This window comes from Penicillium argentinense (genome assembly GCF_028826775.1).
Source record: "Penicillium argentinense strain IBT 30761 chromosome Unknown utg000011l_segment0_segment0, whole genome shotgun sequence".
Lineage (NCBI taxonomy): Eukaryota > Fungi > Ascomycota > Eurotiomycetes > Eurotiales > Aspergillaceae > Penicillium > Penicillium argentinense.
Window position 1 is genome coordinate 2845617 of NW_026622670.1, and position 15978 is coordinate 2861594.

The window sequence follows — 15978 nt, forward strand, 5'->3', positions numbered from 1 at the left end:
ATAGAGACTTGTTCTGGTGGCTGTGTCAATCCTATTTTTCCATACAGTCTCTGTTTGACTTTTGGGAACTTACGTCGATGAGAATTTGACTTGTCGGAATAACGCAACTGACTTCATTTTCTTTCGGGACGTAAGAAAAATAAAATAGGGCCTAGCTGGAAGAGGATGATACTTATGAGGCACGGGAGGGATCGCAATAGGCACTGTGTGATTTTGTGATGTGGTATATGTGACTTAAGTTGTAGTCAACCCAGTGCTTGATATTGAAGGTATGTTTGGCATTAAGTATTAATATGATATCAAGGTATTTGTGGAAGTTACACAAGTTGGCTAAATGTACATGAAAATTTCAAATCTTAGGACCAAGTTCTCTTGGTGTTGCTGTAGTCTTGAATGACCCTGGTCAGATCTCCTGCAAATTCTTGACGGTGGACTCCAGGTTATCACCACAGACAGGGGTGTTAGGAACGATGCCGAGCAGATAGATCTAAAATTGAATGGTTTGAGTTGATGCGCTTGATGAAGATCGGATATGAACTCACATCAACGGCACCCTCCTCAGTACGAAGGACCGCGGAAATGAGCGTAGCCAAGCGGTGGCTCCTGAGAAGGCACTTCTTGCCACCGAGCTCCTTGACAAGCTTCTAATCCGCAGCGAGAAACTTTTCATTGTATTATATTAGCTTTAGAACGGTTGCCAGCGGGTTTGGATGAATTTTGTACCATTTGCGCGGCGGCGCACACCCTCTTCTGGTCCTCTTCACTCAGATTTTGACAACCAGTCTCACCGGCAGTAGCGATGGCCTTGGTTAGAGTTGGAAATAGTCGAAACGTTGCCCTTCCACCAGAGACGATTGCCTGGAAAAGGAATTTGGTCTATTAACTGACCATTATCTTCATGAATCCCGCGGGTCGGGGATGTTCACCTACCCAACCGCAAAGGGGCCTTGTCTGTTCTGATTCTTTTCGGTGCCCGCAGTGACGTCCTTGGTCAGCGAGTTCAAGGTGGACACAACTTTACTGGCACACATGCTTTTATCGGCAGTGGGGACAGGCGAGGCAATGGCAGTAGCGGCCAGGACGGCCATGAGGGCAGACAGCTCGAATTGCATTATGAAGAGGAAGAAATTTGAATGGAGATAAACGAGATAAGTGAAGGAGAAGGAATTGATTGTTTGTGCAAATGTTTCTCCTGGAAACGAGAATTTCTTTACATGTACAAGAATCGGAGGAATAGAGGAAGAGCCGGGTTCCAGATCCAGTCTTCTCCGAATTGAGAATCTTGCCATCGATGGAGTTGCGCGGTCAATTTTTGGCTCTCCAGCGGAATCGAAGGGCGAATTGTGCGAGATAACTGCCTGCAATCGCTACTGAAAGAACGAGTTCTCCTCCACCAAGCGGCCAGCATTTTCATGACCGGCAGCCTTCGAGATCAATGATCGATGGATCTATTGATGGATGGTCGCTCCCCAAGTGTCGTGTTTTCGAGCATCATGGGGCACGACGTGAGTGCCCCCATGAACTAGTGGAGTTAATGGCGAAGAGCATGTCGCCTTGGTTGACGTTGACAAGCCTCACCAAGCCGCTCCAATTCTGCGATTCTGTAATTCCTCGGTGCCCGCGTCTGCAGCTGTGACCAGAGGGACGTTGGATTCACGTGTAGTTGACAACTCGAAGTTTCGCCTGTCAACTCAGCGACAGACAAAGCAAACAGCAAAAGCAATGATGTATTTCATGCAGGTGGTGATCCACATGTCGCGGTGGACTGGGTACGCGCTTGTGGAGGTTTCTGGTGAAGATCGTATGCCAGCACTCCCACCCACCGCGACCAATGGATCCACCTTGAGCCCGTCGAAAATCAATAGACGCTCATAAGAATCAGTGCATGGCTGTAGCATTCCACCACGCTGGTTGTCTTTCTCAATTTCGTTTGCTCGGCTCGCCACATGGCGTTCGAGAAGCGGATCTGAGGTTGAATCTTTCCGCGCTCGCTGACCCCTTCGGATACACCCCAGATTCCACAACGTGTTCGGCTGATGCATCGAGAGCGCAGCGCACGAGATGAAGTCTAACAGCTCATATGGGTCCAGCTCGCTGGTAAGGTATTCGTTTTCCAACGGTTATATGTTGAGCCAGTTCGGATCAAGTTCAGGGGCAGATCAATGATTGATGATCTGCCACCACACCCGCATTGAAGTCACGGGGTGCCTTATAGACCTCCCTTCCCACACGCCCCTAGTGAGAACAAGACGCTCATAATTCCACCTGAGGGAATTATGTTTACCGAAAAATCTGACAGCAACATTGTCAGCAGAATTCTACAAGAATCTCGACCTCACCCGATACATAACACCAGAAAAGGTCGGGCCGATTGTGCGAAACTCATTGAGTCTAAGGTTCCATGAAGATGAAATGATTGAATACTCGGTTAAGTTGACCATGAACCGAGTTTGAATTACGTGTTGTCAACTCAAGAACGATCTACTCCTTCGAGGAATGGGATGTCAAGATGAACTAGGTGAAATTCTGTAAGCCGACCCGGAGTTGTCGGCCCACGGAGGCAGGCTTTGCTAGGCGAGAAGCACCCCTCGTAGGCAAGGCTCAACGGACTATGGAGAGACTCCCTCGATGATGACCTTAATTACACTCTCTTTGCCCTGCCGAACAAGTTCAAATGCCTCCTCTGCTTGTTCAAACTTGAAGCGGTTCGTGACCAGTCGCTTCACGTCAATCTTCCCAGTTGAAATAAGATCCACAGCTGTTGGGTAACAGCCCACCGTGTATCGAATGGAGCCTCGGATGTGCAGGTCGCGAATACAGGCAGTAGTGATGGGAAACACCACGTTCTAACCTGGGTTAGTTTCTTGCATGGATGGCAACGAATATGAAGGCTGACTGACCTCACGGCCCATACCGGCCTGGACGTATGTGCCGCCTTTCTTAGTCAAGTGGATGCCTGCCTGAATACAGGCTTGTGCCCCAGTCGCTTCAAGAACCACGTCGGGCCCCTCCCCCAGCGCAAACTTCTCTTTCATGATTCGAGCCACCTCCTCACTCCAGGTGGTCTCGTCAGTGCCCTCGGGCCTGGACGAGGGCACGAATACTTCGTCTGCCCCGAAAGTCCGAGCGAAATCTGCCCTAGACTGACTGATGTCTACCCCGATCACCTTTTTGGCCGAATATGCCTTGCTCACTGCCTGGCAGAGCAGTCCGATGGGCCCGCATCCAAAGACCACCACTGTCTGGTTGGGACGAACGTTGCCCACTTTAGTGATCTGAACGGCGACGGCGACAGGCTCCACTAAGGCTCCCTCTTCCATGTTCATTTGTCGGGGCAGAGGATAGCAGTAATCGGCCTGCGTGATATAATATTTCGAGAGCGTTCCATCGTGGGGAGGGGTGGCGGCGAAGACGGTGTCGGGGCAGAGGTTGTAGGATCCGCTGCGGCAGTAGTCACAGCTGCGACGATATGCTTAGTACATGGATCACTCAAGGCTGGCTGATGCAGGTGCGACTTACTGTCTGCAAGGCACGCCTGGTTCAATAGCGACCCGATCGCCAATCTTCAGGTTCTTCACCGCGGAACCGACCTCGACGACAGTGCCAGAACTCTCATGGCCGAGTACAATAGGGGAGTTCAAGATGAAGTCTAAGAGAGACAGTAAATGTCTCCTCGTACGGGATGCCCCATTGGTATTCCTTACCTCCTATGCGCCCTCGTTGCCAATAGTGCACGTCACTCCCGCAGATGCCAGTCTGTGCGATCCGAACCCGCACATCCCAAGGGTCCTTCAAAACTGGAACAGGGCGGTCTTCCAAAATGACCTCTTTCACGGCGCGAAGGACAAACGAGCGATTTGTCTCCTAGAATGATGATGAGGTGCAAGCCCAACGGCAGTAGTGGGATCACTCACCCCCATGTTGTTTAGTGCGACGAAATAGAATTTAGGAGGTATTGACTGCTCTCAGCTGCGATGTCCTCTGTTAAATATGAGCACGTCCAAAAGAATGTCCTCGTATCTCTTTAGATACATCTGGACCCCGCTTTCGGAGACCCACTCCGAGGTCCGTCACTGCTGCGGACAACCCACTCCGCTGATTTCAACACTCCAAAGTGGACGAGTAAAGAGACTCGGAGTTTTGGGTGAGGTAAATTTAAGGTGTGATGCATTGATGCGGTTATGGCTGCCAGCAGGTTTGGCTGACTCAAACTATGTAGGCTATAGGTCAGGTGATGTAGGGCCTACACTTCCACTGAACAGTAGCTAACTAGTAACTAGTACACTTCCGAGCTATGAGTAAAGCAAACTTAGCTCTCTCACCTTCATCACTCCCCATCACACAGGCCTTGTAAACGCATTCGAATCCTTAGACTCTGATCATATATTAGGCGTCAATAAGGTTCATTGTTGAAGGTACTCTCTTTGAAAGACCCGAGAAGCCGATTTGTGTGTCCAAACGAAGGAAGCAAAAAAAAAGAAAGGAAAGAAGAAAAACCATTCTAGAGTATTTCGTATTTCCCATGAAGCTGCGACGACTATAGTCGTTTTATACTGATCCTGATTTCGAGATCTTACATCAACGAGCGGTCCGATTACATGCGTGATTCGTCTGACATAACTACATTGATTAATAAAACCCCGAAATTATTCAAAAAGATGAAATATACCTGTATCATAGAGCGCTCACGGAATTTCGAGCCTATGAACGGGGTGGGTCACTTGATCCCAAAAATTACCTAAAACGGTAACCGGCGGCGATAACTGATCGACATATGTGCTGCACCCGCACTCACATCTCAAGACCATAAAAGGTCATAAATATCCCCTGGGAAGAGATATAGAAACATTCTACCAGCCAAACATTTCAATACTCCATTATTATTACTTTCATTCAATCACTCTTGCTATCTCTTTCCAAGATCGATCATGCAACCTCTTCGCATTGCTGTTGTAGGCCTTGGCCGCATGGTAAGCTTGACCTGTGATTTTTTCTCTTTGCGGAGTATACAGAGCCCTGAGACCGATACGACTTAGGGAAAACGCCATGTGCACACCCTACTTTATCGTGTTCCGCGTGCGACAGTCGTGGCCGTGTGTTCCACCGAGCCCCACGAGATCGCTTGGGCGAAGGAAAACAAAGAATACCAGGACTTCGGTATGCCAGGTATACAGCAACTATGACGAAATGCTGTCTCAGTCCGGTCTGCAAGCCGTCTGGATTTCTACAAGCACGGATGTCCATGCGAGTCAGTCACTCTCAGCCATTGCGAAAGGAATCCACGTGCTTTGTGAAAAGCCTCTGAGTACTGATCTGGTCGAGGTAAGCACAATGGGACTTGATGCCAGTTGTTGAATTGAAGACATACTGACAAGTGATCTCAAACTAGGCGCAATCGGTTGTCGACGCAGCAGAGCGCAATCCATGGATCAAGGTGATGGCTGGATTCTCCCGACGGTTTGACGCTTCCTATCGCGACGCAAGCACGAAGATCCAGGAGAAGGCGATCGGATCTCCATTCATGGTTCGATCTAACACCTGCGATCTGCGCGATGAATCTGGATTCTTTGTTCGCCACGCGTCTCGGAACGGTGGTATTTTCGTCGATTGTGCGATTCACGACATTGATCTATCGCTCTGGTACCTTGGCAACCCAATCCCTAAGGCGTGCTGGGCAGCCGGCACCCTTCAGCACCATCCTGAATTGAAGGATCTGAATGACGTGGATAATGCCGTGGGTGTCGTGGAATTCCATGGAGGCAAGATCGCATACTTCTACTGCTCGAGAACTCAAGCCCACGGACATGATGTTTGCACCGAGGTCACTGGCACAGATGGAAAGTTGATGGTGAATGTGATCCCCAAACAGAACAATGTGGTCTTGGCCGACAAGCTGGGCATGCGGCACGAGGTTCAGCCAGAGTACTGGCAGCGCTTCGAGGACGCTTTTGCGAGGGAAGCCAACGAGTTTGTAGACTCTGTGCTAAACAACAAGCCGGTTCCTGTCTCACTGGGAACCGGAATCATGGTCATGAAGATCGGACAAGCGCTGCAGCATGCTTTGCTCACTGGTGAGGTGGTGAAGTTCAACGAGCGCGGAGACCGGTTGGATTCTCGGCCATTCCAGGGAAAGCTCTGAATTAGAGGGTTAGAATGCCCCAGGATAGATAGCAATGCTATACCATCTTCAGTTTCAAACATCAAGCTGTGTGCAGTTTACGGTACCCGCTCGCTCGGGAGCGGGGAAAATATACCCCGAGTAGCAGTGATGCGGGGTGGCTTTCCCCATTCGGCGCTTTTCCACGCGGGGTTGCGCTTCCCCACACTTCTTGTCCGTTTCGCCCCATCGGGGAGGCGTGGGCGAGGCGAGGTTCGCACAGCCGGACCTTTCTTACTTGAACACAGCTGCTGTCTGCTTTGACGCGTTGACCCTGGCAATCGATATGTCAACGCCCTCATTGGCCAGAGCGCCTTGTTCTAACTGCCGAGGTAAGAGCTACAAGACCCCCAGGTTTTAATCCAATCATTGCTTACCAAAGTGGCAGCTCGGCACCAGAAATGTAACTGAGTCCTCCTTTTCTGTCGACCAACCTGAGTCTGCTGACAACTGAGTGAATGACAGGCGACAAGCAAAGGCCAATATGCAAGCGATGTGAGACCAAGGGACTCGAATGCAAACCGGTGGTAAAGAAAGCCGTTTTTCGACATGGGTCAACTGCAAACTTCGACGCAAGCTTTACACAAGGCCAAACATGGGTCAACAGCCGACCGAAGAGCTGGCGGCCCCCGAAGCGCACACGAGTGTCACAAAACCCCCCAGAGACCTCAGAGAGAGTGGCCACTACCGTACGGTCAAACGAGGAGTCCCTGAATGATGCTTCTTTGCTAGCTTCTTTTGCCTCTGGAAGTCAAAAGCAGCTGGATCCACCGATTGAGACGCAGAACATCCCAAGAGAGGGGATAGATGAGGCTCATAGAGACCTGGTAGGAAATCGCGACCAGTTCGGTCACATACATCAAAGCCAGGAAGACTCTTCATCGCCGGTATCATCCATGGATCTCGAGAACGCGAACTTATTCACTGCTGGATATGATAATTTGAATCAAACCGCACGAAACGATGATACAAGCCCTTCCCGTCTTGAAATCGAGAGCTACGCGCTGGATGGGAGAAGTCCTACTGATGTCGGTTATTCGATATCTCCCTCATCTACCCACTACCAAGGTCCGGCTGCTAGTGAGAGTATTCAAGAATCATGTCTTATGCGATGCTTTATTGAAGATTTGTCTCCATGGGTATGAAGAACCGCTTCCAGAGATGCCCATCACATGTGACTGATGAGGTGTAGTTTGACCATTGCGACGACCTCAGACACTTTCAACTAGTTGTCCCCGTCAGAGCACAACAATGTCCAACGGTGAAAAATGCTATATTCGCAGTGGCAGCGAGGCGACTATGTCGCCTGCCGCAATATTCGACACCAAAGGGAATATTGTATAGAGGGCAACTGTTACCTCACTTGAAAAAGTCGAGCGCTTTGGAGTATATGTTGAGGTGCATTCCAGATCTTGTTCGATTTCCCGAAATTCAGAATCCAGTACACCAAGAAAACATCATGGCAGCAACAGTCATTCTACGGCAATACGAGGAGATGGATGAGGAGATGGACGAGAATGAACTCGACTCGGATTATCATGACGATCGCCGCGTTAACTTTTTGGCCATCACGCAAACCATAATTGACTCAATGATTGAATCACCTCTAGACAACTCTCTGGCGACCGCTGCCTACTACATTGTTATCCGTCAAGAGATTTACAACGCATTTACCAGGGAGAGCATTCCGCACATGCGTTTTGACTCTGATCGCTGGCGCAATAATTCTATTGCAAACAATATGATTATTTTTTCCGGAGAGGTTGCAACTTGGCGCTGGGGACAAAAGCATACCGAAGAGTGGAGTGAGCATCGAAGCATAGCCCTGAGACCAGGCGAGGTTTTTCCACTAATTCCATTTGCAATAGCGCGACTCAAGTTAAGAGAACAGCAGCTTACCCATGCATGTATGGGTGAGATAGAGCCCATTCTCGACTTGAAGGCGAATCGAGCAGTGGGTGAAATTTTCCCGACTGTGTGGTACAGCTTTGATTTTCAGGTCACCGCGATACAGCATCTTCGGCTAGCTCAAATGATCCTAGTTGCTGAAAATCCTCACCTGGAGTGAGTCAAAGACAGGATGCAAGGTTCCGCCACAATTGTGCTGATTTCATTTCCAGGACGGCGTCCCGTGCCTCTCACCGCAAAGCAGAGGCACAAGTGAGATCCATCGTCCTAAATCTCTGCGGTATAGCTTTGAATCATCTCCGAATCCAACCAGCGCTGGTCAATGCAGTTATAGCTATCAATTTGTATGGTGAGTATTTCACTGATCCAGACGAACGCGATGCATTGGTTGGAATAATAGATCGAACAAAAGACATCCATGCATGGCCGATGCGGAAACCGTATGAGAATTTACAAGACCGATGGAAAATGGTAGACAATGCGGAGCTATGATAGCTATTAAGAAACAGAATCACAACAACATGTCGTTGACTCTGCAAAATAAGAAACAACTTTCTTGAAAGAAGCCAGATGTTCGAGCTTTGGCTTGCTCTTGCTAGCGTGTAATTTAATTTGTGACTCATATTGGTGTCTATTGAATGTGATCTGCAATCCTGTTTATCGACAGGTATACCCACCATCAATAACAATATCCGAGCCTGTTGTATAAGTGCTAGCGTCACTGGCAAGATATAGATAGGCACCCTTTAGTTCGCGAGGGTCTGCATCCCGCTTCAAAGGAGTTAGGCTATACCACTCCTCCTTCATTTCAAATGGACAATCTCCGCTAATTGGAGTGTCGATGTAGCCAGGACTGACAGAGTTAACGCGAGCAAAGCCAGCCCACTCCACGGCGAGTGATTTTGCCAGGTGGATAATTCCAGCTTTGCAAGCATTATAGCAAGCCTGAGATCAATTAGTCTGCAGATTCTAGACTTGAGGTTGGTTGTGTTTCGGCATACCTGTTGCTGAGGAACATTTGCAGCATGACCTGACATCGACGCCGTGAAGATCATGTTGCCATGACCTTGACTGCGGAAGATATGGCCAGCAGCGCGAGCGCAATAATATGCACCAGAGAAATCGATGTCTACCACCCGTTGCCAGTCTTCCAATTTATCGTCCAGTCCGCCTGCCTTGGAAGGTATACCTGCGTTCGCAACCATTACATCAAGTCGACCAAAGTCACACATGACTGCATCTGTTGCGGATTGAACCTAGCAATAATTAGTTCCTTGATTTCTGCAAAAATGAGTCTTCATACCTCGTTGAAGTTCTGGACGGAACATTTGTACGCCTTCGCCTTAATCCCAAAGTCCCCTTCCAACTCGGCTGCCAGCTTCTCGGCATGAGGTGAGCTGTGATACCAGAGAGCGATATTGGAACCGGCCTCCGCTAGGCTTCGAGCCACCTGATAGCCGATGCCGCCAGCGCCGCCCGTGATGATAGTGACCTTGCCGTGCATTTGCAGCATCTTGAAGATGCTGTCCGATAGCATCGGATTCGGACGGCGAATGCTTTTTTGGGAGCCCATTTCTTGAATTTCGTCTGAGAGTTGAGCAAGCAATCGATAGCGAAATATTCAAGCCTTTGGCCGATCATTTATGGCCTCTGCCTGAGTCCTGTCTCCATCAGCGGGGGCCCCCGGGGTCTGGCCGGCTTCTGTCCGAGGCTCGGAGCTTTGCGTCCGCACTGCCTCTTGTTGCATGGAAACCAATCCTCTGATTTGGGGTTGTTGGGGGCAGGGGTAGGGTAGAGGCCGGGATTGAGACACGAAGGACGGACGCCGATCTCCGCCGGGCCAACCGATTGCGGGCCTGGCAGGCGCAACCCCACGGGGAACTACGCGACCCCAGAAAGAAGTGGGCCAAGAAAGGATACGATGGCCCTGCCGGACAAGAGGACAGCCGCGGGTATATTATTTCCGATCTGCCGGGGCGTGGACGCTCATCTCCATGAATTCTCCTGTGGGCAGCATGAAGAATCAAGATATCGTCGGCGAGGCTCTGGCCTCTGTTCTTCCTCAATATGATCGCCCTTGGTTTCATGTTCCGCATCTCGTGCAGCTCAATCTAATTCTGCTGGTTCCTCTCCTCTCGTCGGCCGTCGCTGGGTATGACGGTATGTATGATGGGGTCAAGGGATTGTCGTGGGAAGGTCTCCAGATGCAGGGTTACTGATCATTGGAACAACGTTAGGCTCTCTGATGAACGGTCTGCAGTCCATTGCCGAATGGAAAGACTACTTCGGCAACCCGTCTGGCTCGATTCTCGGCATCGTTAACGCTGCTCAGTCGATTGGCAGTGTGATCTCACTTCCTTTCGTTGGCATTCTTTCTGATCGGATAGGACGACGCTGGACCTTGTTGTCGGGTGCTATCGTGATCATAATTGCTTCGATCATTCAGGCAGCTTCAGTCCAATATGGAATGTTTGTCTTTTCTCGCGTGCTAGTGGGTGTTGGTTCTATGCTGGTCGTGCAGCCTTCGCCCATGTTGATAACCGAGCTTGCGTACCCGACGCATCGAGGCAAATACACCAGTGCTTTCTGGACTATGTACTACCTCGGTGCCATACTTGCTTCGTGGACATCATACGGTACACAAAAGCACCTGCGCCAGTCGGACTGGAGCTGGCGAGTCCCTTCCATTATCCAAGCGGGGTTTCCTGTTGTGCAGATCGTATTTTGGTACTTTGTGCCGGAGTCTCCTCGGTGAGTACTGTCATCCACTCAATTCATCAACAGTGCATAAGCTAACGACAAGTTCTAAGATGGCTGGTTGCAAATGGACGAAAAGGGGAAGCCGAAGAACTGCTTGCCCGATTCCATACTGCTGGAGATGCCTCGCACCCCTTGATCCAGTTTGAGATGGCCGAGATTTCTCACACAATTGAGATGGAGAGCCGAGCAGCCGAGACAAAATGGACGACTCTTGTGAAGACCCCTGGAAACCGCAAGCGGACCTTTATTGCGGTTTGTGTGGGCGCTTTTGCTCAGTGGAACGTAAGTCAAGCGTCCCCTGTGAAACTAGTAGGAGGTGAGAGCTTGAGGCTAACATTGCCCAGGGCGTTGCGGTCGTATCGTACTACCTCACTCTCGTTCTCGACACCGTCGGTATAAAGGACTCGGACACACAGACTCTAATTAACGGGCTGCTTCAAATTTTCAACTTTATTGCTGCCGGCAGTGCCGCTCTTCTGGTCGATCGATTGGGGCGACGACCGCTGTTCCTATGGTCGGCCGCTGGCATGCTCGTCTCCTTCGTCATCTGGACTGCCTGCTCGGCCGTCTTTGACAGCACACAAGCCAATGCCCTCGGAAGAACGGTAATTGCTTTTGTTTTTATTTTCTACTTCCACTACGACATCGCCTATACGCCCCTGTTGTTAGGCTACCCAACCGAGATCTTCCCATACTCTATCCGAAGCAAGGGTTTGACTGTGGAGCTTCTCAGTGTTTACAGCTCTCTGATTGTGCTCGCTTTTGTGAACCCGATTGCTCTGGGCAATATTGGGTGGCATTACTATATTTTTTTCTGCTGCTTCGATGTCCTGGTGCTGGTGATCACCTGGTTTGCCTTCCCCGAAACCAAAGGCCATTCCCTAGAAGAGATCGCCCAAGTATTTGATGGTCCATCTGCAGTGACGAGCGGAGAAGTTTTTGATAAAGTCGCTGAATTGGGTGGCAAAGGCGAGCATGCAGAGCATGCAGAGGATGTCGCTTAACAAGTGGTGTTCTTCATTTGAGTGGATGTTTATCGTTGGGTTGATGTTATTCGTATACTGCATATTTCTTTCGTTCAAATGGATTTTTTTTTTCGCTCTGCATTGAACGTGTTAAGGACTCCATTATATTGCGCATACAATATATGAGACCGAACTACTTATCCCCATCGCTTATTAGAGCATTGCGACCCGATACACCTAAGTCTGCATGATGCTGTTATGGCTACAATGGCTCAGTCGATCGGCGAGGCCCATCCGGCTCGGTTCTATCTTGCGTCATACCACTTGGCCCCGCTTTGCACAGGTCAGTCCCCGTCCGGGCGTCGAGTGTCCGCGCGGAGGCTCCTCTCCGTCCCTTCGGACATACGCCGAGCGGGGGCTCACTCAGTGCAGCTCGCAAGTTAAGAGGAAACCTCGCCAGACGCACCAACCGTGCAGCTTCAAGCTTCCCTCAACTCTCGCTCACTGACAAAATGGTCCTCGCGCAACCCCAAAACCAGCATGTCTCCAAGGCGTTCGATCTGACCGGCAAAGTGGCCATCGTCACTGGTATGCCATGAGTTACATATCCAACTACACCACACAACTGACGTTGCTCTGCAGGCGGTGCCCGTGGGATCGGTCTCGAGGTTTCTCGCGGTCTCGCGGAATCCGGTGCAAATGTAGGTTCTCCCCGGGCCAGATAACATGGCTCGTCTAATCTAAGAGGCTATTTAGGTGGCTATTATATACAACTCTTCCAAGACAGCCGAGGCCACTGCTGCCGAAATAGCCTTGACAAGCAATGTTAAAGCTGCGGCTTACCAGGCCGACGTTACGAACCAGGCGGACATTGAGGCCGCTGTGCAGAAGGTGGTTAAGGACTTTGGGAAGGTCGATATCATGATTGCCAACTCGGGCATTGCATCCTGCGTTGCTGCCGAGGACTATACTACCGAGCAGTGGAGCGATATCATGAAGGTCAATCTCGATGGTGCTTTTTACTCGGCACAAGCAGCCGCTCGCATCTTCAAAGAGCAGGGCTTCGGAAACGTGGTTTTCACGGCCTCTGTCAGCGCCACGCTGGTAAACGTTCCACAGAAGCAAGCAGCGGTAGGACAGTCCCGATCGAAGTAATTATCAGATGCCCTGCTAACATCATTCAGTATAATGCCTCCAAAGCCGGTGTCGTTCAGCTAGCCAAATGCCTGTCCGTGGAATGGGTGGACTTTTGTCGTGTTAATTGCATTTCCCCTGGATTCATTGCAACCGATATTCTCGACATTCACCCTGTCGAGTGGCGCGAAAAGTGGCTCAGCATGATCCCTGCTAATCGAATGGCCCAGACATACGAGCTGAAGGGGGTGAGTAAAACAAAATGATATGACTGAGACAAGCTCTATACTGACAAACACAGGCGTATGTATTCTGCGCCTCCGACGCTTCGAGTTACATGACGGGTGCGAACATCGTGATTGACGGTGGATACACGTTGCCTTGAACGGAGATAAAAATAGTCAATTTTCCGGGGTTTCGTTTTCTCATCAAGGCTACCATGTAAATAGACACCCTTTGTAGGGAGCCTTGGCGCATATGTCAATTTTCATGCTGGCGACACTTTGGGGATAAATGATATGCGGCTTATAATTTCCAGAGGATCACTCCACTCCGGGCAGTTGGTTCATGAAATCGTGGATTGTCGATGTTTGTCTGTAAACTTCATCAGCCACGGTGTGATGTCCCGAATAGAAACAGCAGGGCTCTTACAGGGAGGCATCCAGTCCATCCATTTGTGCGATCTCCAGGGTAGGCCACATCAGCGAATAAAGGTTCGCAATCTGAGTCTGCGGAGACTCCTCGGTCGGGAGACCCCATCCGTCGACAGAGTGGTCGAGGTATGGCTCACAGACCGATCGAATCTTGTCCAGGCAGCGGGATGCTGTTTCATTCAGCCGAGACATCGATTCAATAGTCCGCATAGCCTTGGAAATTTGACTTCGCCATGCCACAGCCATCGAACTCTGCGGGTCATTGCGCAAGCAGTAGATGGGAATGAGGACAGCTTGAAACAGAAAGTACAGCCCGTACCAGCAGGCCATTGTATTATGATCCTCCTTTTCCCAGTAGTCCGAAATTAGCTCTACAGATTCGCGTGCTGCCTCCAGGCATCGTTGGATAGCGATGTCTTCATCTGCCCCACTGTCCGAGTTGCTTGGAGCATGTCGTTCCGGTCGCGCCATCACGCGCCGCAACAGGATAGGCCGATACATGAGAGTCCGGAAGTTACGATATCGCCACCGTAAGATCGCATGGCAGAGTCGGAATCGCTTTCCTTGAACGGCATCTTCCTTGAAGTATAAAGGCAATGTGGATAGCCAGCGGGAAATAAACCGGTCATCAGCATCAATAAGTTCAGCTGCAGATGGGAAAGAGTTCGATATCATATTGGAGTATATTTCATTCGTTGCCATGTGGAATGTGGCCTGGGCTCGTAGGTGAGTGTACGCTGTTGTCTCGTTGGCAGGTCGGGGTTGGTGTATAGTTTCTTGTGTAATATCCTGTGAAGATATCATGTTTGAGTCACCGTGAGAGCAAAGGCTACATTCAGCCATACATCAAGAGTCCTCACCGTATCATGAACGTTCATTGGGAGTTCCACATCAACTCCGTTCTGGGGGAAGTCGAGAGGGCGCGAGAAGGTAATGATAGCACCGACGTCGAAAATGTAAAGACAGTACCAGATTCGCCGACGCATTTCATGCATGAAAAGACTGATATCTCGGGACCGTTGTACTTCCTTGTGAAGCCCAATCGCCATCGCAGTGCGTCGAGCAAGGCCCATATAATTATATCCTGAGTTCGGTTTATTTCGCTTCTGCATGTAATTCGAGATCAGTGTCAGGGCTTGAACGAGAATAGTATTGCCAGTCTCTAGTACATCGATAGACAAACGCGCCTTCGCCGCTTCAAAAAGGCTTAAGTCTATGTCTGTTGTTGAGTCCGTGGAGGCTGCAAAGGCACCAACCGCCGCCACGACGAAAAGCAGCACCTGCCAAGCGTTTGCCTTCGGCCGTGGAATGACTTCCATAAACTGGGCTCGGAACGTGGCTTCATGCACGATGGGGTAAGATCGATGGAAAACTGCAAAGTATCCATCGACGAAAGGCTCCAGCTGGCCGAGCGAATCCAATGCGAATGGGATGCTTGGAACCGAGCGATTGGAGCTTTCTGCTCCCCTATCTGTATCCGCGTCGACCTTACCCCTCGACCCATGTGAGCCAGGATCAGTAATTCGTAGTAACGCAGCGCCAGATGCGACTCCTGGTTGATTGTTAGCACTGACCGTAATCTACCCGAGCTGGCGTTAGGTTTGCCTACCCAGATAGCCTCCTTCATGCGAATTGCTTGTTAGACTGGCCATCCCATCAACGAATTTATCGCCACAGGTTCTGCTTGTCCGCTCATCCCATTCCCAGTTTCCAGACGATGGCGAACTTTCAAAAGATACGCCAAATTGAGTCGGCGATTGCTGCTCGACGTGGCTGTCCATGCCCGAGTCGTAGAGATGGGGCCGAAGCCGCACCCCAGGCCTGCCCGCTCGGACAGGCTGCTCCGAGTGAACGGGGGGATGGCATATATTCATTGAGGGACGGGCTTCGGTGCTCGCCTGCACGGAGGTTGCAAAATTAATGTGATTGTCCGCCATCGCATTCTCGGGTATAATCTGTTGGATCGTAGCTTTCATCTGCGCCAACTCATTCTCGAGTTTCTCGACGTAGCGCCGGGTGAGAGGCGGCCGACTCTGCTTCTCGTAGATGCATCCGCGATTGTGTTTGCGACAAAGCATGCATCTGGGCACCTCTCGATCGCACTTAGTCGAACAAGTCAGTCACAATAAATCAAGGCCATTGATGAGGGGGTGATCGCCTGACCTTGGATTTGCGGCGACGGCATTCTTTACATGCCAGGCTTGCGGTGGGCCGGCGGGGGCTCACATGTCCTTCCCCTGGAGTCCGTGAAGGTGGGTCGGTAGATGGCATCGGGGTCTCCTATTTCTCAGGATCCCATGTCAGATGTATGTTCACTCTGAATGTTGGCGGAGAAGGTGTGTGGGGAGATCCCCGGCGAGCGACGGAGAACATCCGGTAGACACCTGATAGACCAGGCAGA

The 15978-nt window shown here is 50.4% G+C and overlaps 8 protein-coding genes across 8 annotated transcripts; 4 read left to right on the forward strand and 4 right to left on the reverse strand.

The window, feature by feature from the left end:
- Window positions 1-403: 403 nt before the first annotated feature.
- On the reverse strand, window positions 404-1112 carry N7532_012071 (uncharacterized protein; the record flags this gene model as incomplete). Its single annotated transcript, XM_056624562.1, has 4 exons — window positions 404-487; window positions 543-644; window positions 724-876; window positions 936-1112. 4 exons carry the CDS (start codon window positions 1110-1112, stop codon window positions 404-406), a joined length of 516 nt encoding a protein of 171 aa, XP_056469550.1.
- Window positions 1113-2609: 1497 nt separating this feature from the next.
- N7532_012072 (NAD(P)-dependent alcohol dehydrogenase) lies at window positions 2610-3920 on the reverse strand (the record flags this gene model as incomplete). Its single annotated transcript, XM_056624563.1, has 5 exons — window positions 2610-2846; window positions 2901-3459; window positions 3520-3649; window positions 3705-3864; window positions 3915-3920. 5 exons carry the CDS (start codon window positions 3918-3920, stop codon window positions 2610-2612), a joined length of 1092 nt encoding a protein of 363 aa, XP_056469551.1.
- A 1267-nt stretch (window positions 3921-5187) lies between these two features.
- Window positions 5188-6139, forward strand: N7532_012073 (Gfo/Idh/MocA family protein; the record flags this gene model as incomplete). Its single annotated transcript, XM_056624564.1, has 2 exons — window positions 5188-5322; window positions 5390-6139. 2 exons carry the CDS (start codon window positions 5188-5190, stop codon window positions 6137-6139), a joined length of 885 nt encoding a protein of 294 aa, XP_056469552.1.
- A 914-nt stretch (window positions 6140-7053) lies between these two features.
- N7532_012074 (uncharacterized protein) lies at window positions 7054-8557 on the forward strand (the record flags this gene model as incomplete). Its single annotated transcript, XM_056624565.1, has 4 exons — window positions 7054-7296; window positions 7350-7962; window positions 8026-8221; window positions 8278-8557. 4 exons carry the CDS (start codon window positions 7054-7056, stop codon window positions 8555-8557), a joined length of 1332 nt encoding a protein of 443 aa, XP_056469553.1.
- A 165-nt stretch (window positions 8558-8722) lies between these two features.
- On the reverse strand, window positions 8723-9638 carry N7532_012075 (L-xylulose reductase; the record flags this gene model as incomplete). The annotated part of the gene is made up of 3 exons (XM_056624566.1): window positions 8723-9010; window positions 9067-9321; window positions 9369-9638. 3 exons carry the CDS (start codon window positions 9636-9638, stop codon window positions 8723-8725), a joined length of 813 nt encoding a protein of 270 aa, XP_056469554.1.
- A 442-nt stretch (window positions 9639-10080) lies between these two features.
- Window positions 10081-11829, forward strand: N7532_012076 (uncharacterized protein; the record flags this gene model as incomplete). Its single annotated transcript, XM_056624567.1, has 4 exons — window positions 10081-10225; window positions 10303-10816; window positions 10876-11107; window positions 11170-11829. The coding sequence occupies 4 exons, from the start codon at window positions 10081-10083 to the stop codon at window positions 11827-11829; spliced, it is 1551 nt and encodes a 516-aa protein (XP_056469555.1).
- Window positions 11830-12302: 473 nt separating this feature from the next.
- Window positions 12303-13309, forward strand: N7532_012077 (SDR family oxidoreductase; the record flags this gene model as incomplete). The annotated part of the gene is made up of 5 exons (XM_056624568.1): window positions 12303-12378; window positions 12433-12491; window positions 12547-12921; window positions 12975-13172; window positions 13226-13309. The coding sequence occupies 5 exons, from the start codon at window positions 12303-12305 to the stop codon at window positions 13307-13309; spliced, it is 792 nt and encodes a 263-aa protein (XP_056469556.1).
- A 262-nt stretch (window positions 13310-13571) lies between these two features.
- Window positions 13572-15655, reverse strand: N7532_012078 (fungal specific transcription factor domain-containing protein; the record flags this gene model as incomplete). The annotated part of the gene is made up of 3 exons (XM_056624569.1): window positions 13572-14366; window positions 14438-15129; window positions 15187-15655. 3 exons carry the CDS (start codon window positions 15653-15655, stop codon window positions 13572-13574), a joined length of 1956 nt encoding a protein of 651 aa, XP_056469557.1.
- Between the last annotated feature and the right edge of the window lie 323 nt (window positions 15656-15978).